The sequence below is a fragment of the Tenrec ecaudatus genome, chromosome 8 (genome assembly GCF_050624435.1).
Source record: "Tenrec ecaudatus isolate mTenEca1 chromosome 8, mTenEca1.hap1, whole genome shotgun sequence".
Classification (NCBI taxonomy): domain Eukaryota; kingdom Metazoa; phylum Chordata; class Mammalia; order Afrosoricida; family Tenrecidae; genus Tenrec; species Tenrec ecaudatus.
Genome location: NC_134537.1, coordinates 87,621,545 through 87,630,958, shown reverse-complemented (window position 1 = coordinate 87,630,958; position 9,414 = coordinate 87,621,545). Strand labels below are relative to the sequence as shown.

Sequence of the window (9,414 nt, the reverse complement as noted above, 5' to 3'; positions counted from 1 at the left end):
CTTTTTGCCAGTATTGTCCAAAGAAGCACACACACGTAAAATAAATATATGCATTTAAAGGTATGTATATAAGTATACATTTATTACCTGGTTAATCTCTACTGAGTGCCTGACACATTTCTCAGGATACATCAAACTAGTCACCTGGTTGCAACTGGTCAACCTGTAATAAATTATTGGACATGCACCGTTTCTGTGTGGGAAGGAGAGAGGGCAGGGAGAAGGATATGATACTTCAGGTAAAGTGATCTCCGAACCACAAGGCTATCAGCACTTCCGCCTGCTATGAACCATTGCTGCAGGACCACAGCTTCAAGGTTGTGCAACACCTTTAATAAACACTTCCTTAAAGCAGAAACACGAAGGAGCCCAGGCGTTTCCTGCTGCCTCGCATGAGAAGAGGCTGGGAGAGCCCTAGCAGCAGGGTTTGTTTAGCCAAGTAGGAAACACACTGGAGTCCTGTCGCCACCAGCATGCTGCAGGGACTTCTGATGACCACTTTCCTTTTCTCTGCAGTCCCAGGTGGGTGCTGAACTCCCTTCCGTTTCCCTGTTTCCCTGGAGCAAGAGAAGCGTGAGCTGCTTGCTTTTCATCTTCTCCCTGGTAGCCTCACTCTGTTGATGATGTTTGACGTGCAGGGCTACACTGATTGAACTTTTTGAAAGCCATTTCACAAGTCAGATGGGGTTGTTTTCCGTCTGTGGCTTTGGAAATTGCGACAGATAGAAGGGTTTGATGTACAAAAGAGACAAAAGGACATCTTTCACTAGGTCCTAGATATCCATTCAACTAATAGAGACAAATAAAAGGGACGCATGCACATAGCATAATCCAAACAGCAATTGTCTCCTTTGAGTCAGTAGGTTTAGTGATGACCCACCTCCTCACTCACTGGGCAGTAAAGATGCGGTCCGTTGGACGAGCTATAGGTCGGACAAAAGTCCCTCTGGAAATCTTTGCTCTCGTTGTTTGGTCTCGTTTGACCGGTTGTTTGGACTTCTCAGGGCACATGTGAACATTTTATGCTTCCTCTCCTGGTCACAGTTAACATAACTGACGGCAAACACATAGCTGTCCATTTGCTGTGATACTACTTAAGCAAAGATTACGTTGATGTGAAGGTTAAGTTGTCAATGCGCTTCCATTTTGCAGGTTACACTGAATTTTTAGGCATTCAAGAGCACAGGACTACTATTTCCTAATAATAAGTCGTCTTAGCATGTGTCTTCATTTCTGGGAAATTCTCAAATTAGCTCTTGGTTAAATAGATTGGGTAACACATTTCCTTTGCTTATTCTTGTGTCCCTACTTTATTTATGTCAGCACATTTGCTGCACAGATTGGGAATCCTTCCCAGTCAGCCTTTTCTTGGGGCTTCAAAATGTTGCAGGACCTTGGAGTATGTGGGTAAAGGTGGAGAAGAAGGTTCTTCTGCCACATATACTTGTTTATTCTCTCCCCTGAACAGGACCATTCCCTCCCTCCAGTTTCTAATTAGTTTTCCAGTGTTGGGAATATTTTTGTTTAATATACTTTGGAATCAAGTTTAATGGAAATGTTTTCATCTATCCTCGAGTAAGGACTCTGAGGGACCCCTGTTTTAGTGGAAATGTAACATTGTCTTGGGCACTCTCTTGGTCCAGAGCATGTAGAGTAAGCTGGGGCTAATGCTGGTGTCCACCCATGTTGCAGTTTCTTCAGTGAAAATGAACGCTCCTCAGTTGAGTCTGGCCTTCATGGACTGTACAGTCACCAGATGGTTCTCAGATCCTGTACAAGAAGGCTGCCACCCACCGAGTCCCTGGAATTTCTGAGGGAGCTCGGTGAGCAGGATGAGGCAGACAGCAAACTGCCTGTTGCCTGACCATTGCTGTTTGCATTTTCAAAGGTGGCCTCCTAGACACTGAAACACTGGACTTATTTTCCTGCCCGAATATTAAATGCACACCCATTTTCTGTTTCTCCCTCTTTTTTTCTGTTCCCATTATCTGACTTTCCTGTACTTGAAATGAAATAAAAAAAAGAGGTAAGGGAAGACTAGCTGTTTGTAATGAGCCTCACAATCCCCTGGGAAGAGTGACCCAGGAGATTTTATCACACGGAACATTAAGCAAAAAAAACTTCTGTTTTAGAAAACATGTAAATAGTAAGAAGATGTAGGGGAGTTAGTGGACTGACAAAAAGAGAAAGGTCTTCATGAGATTACAGAGAAATATTCAGGGGGACACAGTGCTTTCCAAATCATTTCATATCAGATTGACAACTCTCTCTCACCTTCCTAAGGTGGCCTGCTGAAAGATTCCAAAGAATAAATGCAAGTTAACTTTACAGCTTTAAGAATAGACTTAATTAGGGGAGGTTTTCTTCTTCAGTGATTGTGCTTAGTTTCGATGCATGCAATTTAAAATTAAAATATAATTTTCTTGGCATTTTAGAGAATCTGAACACTTAAGTCGATGCTATTGTATAAACTGATTTGGAGTATACAATCACACCATCAAATTTGCTAAGAAAGGGCCTTAAATGATTTTCAACAGATTCAAACAAAAATTAAAATGACAGTATTATGTGCCAATGTCCCAAACTCAAAAGTGTGTGCAAACACATTTAAAAACAGAAGAAACCCAAATCAGTTATCTAGATCATGGGCGTCAAATTCAATTAAAACACGGGCCAGTTGGTGCAACAGGCAAGATTCGCACGGGCCACATCACATTCACAAATTTTTGTTAAATTTATACTTTGAAGTGAGGATTCAGGAATGTGGATAGGAAAATTTAAAAACTATATAATTGATTTTATTTAAACCTTTATTTTATTTCATCTATTTATAAAACTAAAATTATTCTTTTTTTACCTGAAACTTGCCAGCGCTTTCCTCCGACTTGCTTTCACTTACCTCTTCCGTTGTGACCAGAAAATATAACAAAGTAACTAATGAGAAACACAATATTTTGGTCAGCTGACAAACATAATGCACAATCGTAATGGCTTCCTTCTAAGAATGTTAGCTAGCGCTGCCGCTAGGTATGATTCCTAACAGCACAACCCAGAGTGCTCTTTTGAACCTTCGCCTTAGTGGGATCTGTTTACATGACGTGACACTGAGAGTGGCAGACATCTAGCTTCCAATCGTCACCGGAACTGAGTCAGCGGGTGTATACACGTCCACGGGACCCAGGAAAGGCACCGGGCCACGTGTAGACTCTTCTTCAGTAGTGAAAGGGTTACCGAGGGAATTGTGTAGACGGTATTGCCTCAAGCTCCCCTAAGCACTATTTTCTTCATAACAATTTTTGTCTATTTTCATTTTATTTCAGAGCATCAAGGGCCACAAAAAATTACCTCGGGGGCCGCATGCGGCCTGCGGGCCACCAGTTTGACACCCCTGCCCTAGATAAATGTCTTGGTAATGACCTTTGCCTTTTCCAAAACTCTCCCCCACTGCCCTGCAGTCAACGCTGGCTCCCAGCACTCCCTGGTGAATTTTGAGACTGTCGCTGTTTACAGCACTGGAAAGCCCAGGCGGGGGGGGGGTTCCTGGGAGCTTCTGGTGGTTTCAAGATTCCAGCCATGCAAATCGTAGCCCAACTCGGAACCACTACGCCACCAGGGCTCCGGTCAAAATAATTATCTAACCCAAACCAAAAAGACAGCTTTGTTTCCTTTCTTTCCCTTTGATCCAGTTTTGCAAGCAATAACTAAAGCAACACAGGAGTTCTGTGGGAGTGCTTGGTAGGGAGAGAAAGCAAGTGTTAAAATGAATTAGTAGAAGCATATTGTGTTACATCTTGGATCTGTGTAATCCCTGGATGGCAGTTTGTTCTGCTTGTTCCACAGCCTTCAACATAATTAACCTGATGTTATTCATCTGGGAAGAGGTTAAACTACCCTCAAACATAAGGTTGAATTCGCCAAACAATATTTAGCGCTGTAATTTGTTAGATCTCTCTCAGCTCTCATTCTTTCAGGGGACTTCTTGGTTTCCAAAGAAACAGGTCCAGGGAAGTGTATCTTTTTCATTTAGAAAATGTAAAGTGTTGTAAGAGTTTGAAAAGAGGTGAAAATGTGTTCACTTCAAATTGAGGAGATTGTGGATTTGATGAAACTTTTCAAAATCTATGTTTGTTTTTATTACTGTTACCATTGGGAAGTACTCAGCTATTGAACAATTAGCTGGAAATAAATTTCTCAACTAGGTTTGAATACTTTAATGATACACTTACCAGAGAGTTGGTGCTTTCTGATTTCATGAAACCTGGGGCTTCAAATATGCACTCAGACCATGGAGAGTGCACACAGTGGCTATTAGAGAAAACGTGTGTCCCTTAGATTGATCTGTTTCCTCCCCCACGTCTGAGTGTAGAGTATACGCGCCCGTCACTTTCAGCTTTTATGAAGGAATCAGTTGGGCAGTTATTGTTTAGTGACCTGTAGGCAACTTGAACTACTATCTCTTGTCAGTATCTTAGTGTGTATTATGGAATGAAATCACGAGTCCAAAAGTGGTTTCAAAAAGGCATGTTTTTCAGGAGTTGCTCTAGCAGCAGCATTGCTAGAGACATGAGTTCATTGACTTCAAATGAAGAGGATGAATTGTACTGATTACATTAGTCCAGATAGGCATGTTGGTGCCTTATGGCGTGCTTGGTGTGTGCTGTGGAGTCAGAGGAGGCTGCATGGATTGTGTCAATGTCATCCATGAATTTCTGGCAAGAGATTTTTAAAATTTGGTTGGAAATAAATAAGATGATATTGACAATTCTAACTCAATGGGAAAATAATCAACTCGATGTCTTATTAGTCTTTTAAACTTTTCATGAGTTTTAAAAAATAACTGAGTTATGACTGCTTTTATAAAAAATAAGTCAAAGAGCAATAAGAGATGGCCAGTGATCGCCACTCTGACAGCAAGAAGCGAGTAACCGCGGAAGCGCTGGGTCTAGTTCTTCGCAGGGCATGTGCACTTGTTAGCGGCAGTGGAACTGGTTCCCACTCAAGGCCAAGTGGCACGTAAGGCAATGAAATTTTCCTCCACGCTCTCCCCTCATCAGATGCATTTCATACAATGGACTCAACTTCAAATGTTGAGCTGACTGGGACCCTTCAAAGGGGTTATAAGATAGTACTTATTTTCATAATTGTAGATAACTTGAATTTGCTTGGCCCAAACCAGCTGCCATTGGGTGGATTCTGAACATGCCCCGCCCCTCTGCCCAGCCATGTATGTTAAAATAAAACTGTGCTCCACAGGATGTTCAATGGCTGACTTCTTTAGAATTAACACAACCGGGTTCTCTTCCAAGGTACCATTTGGTAGGTTTGAACCTCCTACCTTTTGGTAATGAACCAACGTGTCCACCATTTACACGACGGCGACAATTCTAAATTGACCAAGATAGATTATTTAAACTTTCCCTTCTTTGTAAACATTCATCCCAAAGCAAACAAAGAGGCAGAGCATTCTAGTATTTGGAACAAAGGCGTTCTGGTGGTGAAGTGGGCTAAGTGTTAGACGGCTAACAAAAAGGTCAGCGGTTCTAACCCACCAGCCACTCTGAGGGAAAAAGACGAGGCAGTCTGCTTGGAAACAGATTTTCAGCCTGGGAAACCCCGCAGAGCAGTTCTGCGGTGCGGTAGGGTCACTAGGAATCAGAATCAATTTGATGGCAGTGGCATTTAGTTTGGTGGCTTGGTAGCATGTGGCCTATGATTTTTAATGTTTTTGAAGTATTTCTCTAGGGTGAATATCAAGCCACTGGAAAAAAGCTACTTCTTGACTTAATCATCTCCTTTCTTCTTTTTGTTTCTTTAAACCCAGAGAGTTAGTAGCCAGTGTATGCACCCGGTCTATTATTCATGTGGCATGACTAGGAACTGTGGAAATTTTGTGCTTTAATAACTCAACAAAGCTGCTAAAAATAAATATTTTGTTTTCTGGGACATCATTAGCATAACTGTAGAGTCTTCAAAGGTCACTGTCTAATTATCTTTTGAACACTTCCGCTATGTTTATTAAAATAAATCAAACACAATCTCCTAAATGTATATTATCATGCAATTTGAGTGTTTTAATGACCCATGATTGCATTTGGAGACTTTCCTAGTCATCAGTGAGATAATAACAGAAAAACAACAACAAACTTACCACCACTGAGTTGATTTCTACTCACGTCAGACCTATAGAGCAGAGTAGAACTGCCCCTGTAGGTGCCTGAGACTATTTGTGGCAGTAGAAAGCCTTATCTTTCTCCTACGGAGTGACTGGTGGTTTTGAACTGCTGATCTTGGGGTTCAACTCATAACCACTATGCCATCAGAGCTCCCAAAGAAACCTAGCATCACCATACTAGTATAATGTTGTGTTAGACCCACATTTGACTTTCTGGCTTCTACTCAAGTTTGCATTCTGCATTTTTCATGCATCCACCTTCAGCAGACAATAGTAATCGCCTCCCCTGCCAAAAGCAGGGGCTAGATCATTTGAACAAAAAAAGAAAGAAAACAGAAAATCTGGTGTTCACTTTGAATTCTTACTTAAATTAAATTTGAATCTCATTCCAAAATAATGCCTAGAACAGTGGTTTTCAACCAGTGGGTCGTGACCCCTTTGGGGACTGAACTACCCTTTCACAGGGGTTGCCCAATTTATAACAGTAGCAAAATTACAGTTTTGAAGTAGCAATGAAAATAAACTTATGGTTGGGAGGTCACCACAACATGAGGAACTGGATGAAAGGGTCACGGCATGAGGAAGGTTGGGAACCACTGTGACCTAGAACAAGGCTGAAATGAGAATTCATGATTCAGATAAAAGGTCAGGTAAAAGAGCCTTCTAGTTCTTTTTCAGTATGACTTCAGGCTCAGAAAAGTTCCTTCTAGGCCAGTGATGGTGTTCCAATTGTCTGCTGGACCTTGTGCCTAATGTCCACTTTGATCAATGCAAATGCAAAGGTTATCTGTACTGATAGTGCCAGCTCAGTCGATGGACTTCAGACAGAAGCCCTTTCTTCCCGTGCCCTCTTTCTGACTCTAGGGTAAAACGTTACAATCCACAACTCCAAGGACACTGTATTAGAATCAGAAGCCACGCACACTTGTTCTTTCATTCTTTTAACACTGAAGTTTCAGCCCAATTGATTCCAAGACTGACCATTCGCTTAGATGAGCACTTGATTTTCTCCGTCCTTTCTTTTACCTTGGTAAGGAACTCAAGGCAGGAGCTTGAAAGCAACAGGAAAATGGACAAATTAAAATTAAATATTTCCACTAACTAGAGAACCACTTGCAAACCGTTAACACCCACTACCATGGAGTCAGGTTTGGCTTTTACAGGCCCTCAATAGAATTTCCAAGCCTGCGGATCTTTGTGGGAGCAGACAGTCTCGTTTTTTCTCCACTAGAGTTGCTGGTGGGTAAGCAGCACTGAACTTGCAGTTAGAAGCCCCATGATTATCTCACAGTGCCACCAGAGGCTCATGATAAACCTTTAGCAGGTGAAGATTTGAAGATAGCGGTGAAAGCAAACATTTAGAGAAAGGATGGCTGGTTTTGTTGATCTCTTCTGGTGCCAGCATTTGAATAACCCCCTGACAAAACTCCCAGTCTGGATGAGCTGCGTCCTTCCTAGTGAATGTCCTTAGTGTGCCTTACTGATTGGCATATGTCCTTACTGCTACCTAAGTTTTCTTCTCTCTTTTTCTCCCCTTTTTTCTTCAGTGGGTGCTATAAAAGACTTCCCAGGGGAAAATACTTATGATGTGGTTTATCCCAGAAGACTTCATCCACTACATAAAAGAGAGGCAGAAAAAATTAAGGAGTCAGATAAACAGGTATAACTTTAATGTATCAGAGAATCTTGATTTGAAATATGTATCTTTGTATCAAATTGACTGTGTGACTTTTCAATGATAAAAGCTTAGAGGTAAGTAATAATAATTACTGTTTGTGGTTGTTATCTCTCTTATTAATTAATAAAGGGTCCTAGAGATGGACACAAGATGATTTATTCCAGAATCACTTTCTAATTACCTGCTCTCTGAAGTCTCTCACTAAGAATCAGGAAAATACACTTAAATAAGAAAAACAATGAAAAATTATTAGAAGTATGTATACCCTAATAGGACGCATCGTAGGTTATTTTTATGAAGCAGACAATTTTATGACAGCAGTGTGTAGTAAATCTTATTTCCCACAATAATTCTTTGCCCATACACACAAAAATAAAAGCTTCTGAATACAAAAGAGCACTCTAAACATTGAATTCTCTTTCAAAAAACTTTCTTTAAATGCTTTCTGACAGTCTCTCAAAAATGCCAGATACCCTTTTCTCATTTAACAATTTGAAGAAAATTCAAATCCAGGTGAAACGTGAGATAAGTCAGTTGTGAAAAATTTATAGTCATTAAGATATTTGCCCACAACTATAAAAATAAATGTGTTTTTGAATAATTAATTTGGATGAAGGACTACAGTAGACTATTTGGTGATACATACTACCTACTAATTTTAACCCAACTCCCATTGACTCAATTCAACTCATAGCGATCTCACCCTGGATTTCTGAGACTATGAATCTCTACGGAAACAGACAATCATGTCTTTCTTCCGTGGTGAGTAAGATTTGCCAACTGTGTAGTCACCACCCTGATGCTCAGCCCGCGGCCCCACCAGGGCTTCATACTAGGTACTCAGTACTGATTTCTGTAATGATTGAATAGGTGTATTTGATTGACATGATGTGGTTGTCTTTTAGGATACAAAAACGCATATATAATTTAAATATATATAATTATATATATTTGAAATATATATAATTTAAATTTATAGTATACCATTTAAATTCACATATAATTTAAAGCGATCATTTATTCCGCTTTAAAAGAGAAAACAACCACATAAACACAGAGACACGTCATCCGAGGAGGGAGGACACCAATGTGAGGTTCAAATGATGCCCAAGCTTCATTGAGATGGCAAGTTTTTAAAAGGGCATGAGTGGGCTAAGGAGACTGTCACAGGAGCATGACTGGTGGCAGACCAATACATTACAGTCACGGGTGGGACTACAAAAGCAGCGACCATGGCAGGGACACGGCTATTGTTAGATACAACGGCTTAGGAGACTGGTTGGGGAATTTCTGACCAAGGCAGTCAGAGTGAAACTGACAGGATATGACTCATGACTGTGAGACTCCCAGTACCTTCCCTACTATGGTGACCCCCCATCAAGGTCACACCTAGGCAAACCCCTAAGCAGAAAGACTGCCCCACCCTGCGCTGGCCAGAGAGGGGTGGAGGCAATTCGTGCTCCAAAGCATTCTTCCTGAGGGTCAGGTTATCGATATCTATATTCTTTGTTAATGATCAGAAAGCTTCCCATGACTGCTCGATCTATTGGGGACTCTGCAAATG

At 41.0% G+C, this 9,414-nt stretch overlaps 1 protein-coding gene across 1 annotated transcript in view; it reads left to right on the top strand.

The window, feature by feature from the left end:
- The first annotated feature begins 473 nt into the window (after positions 1-473).
- The window catches only part of ADAM28 (ADAM metallopeptidase domain 28), an 83,099-nt gene continuing 74,158 nt past the window's right edge, over positions 474-9,414 (top strand). Inside the window, exons 1-2 of the mRNA XM_075557208.1 lie at positions 474-522; positions 7,720-7,832. Of these exons, the coding sequence (XP_075413323.1) occupies positions 474-522; positions 7,720-7,832 (162 nt within the window). The remainder of the gene's footprint in view (positions 523-7,719; positions 7,833-9,414) is intronic.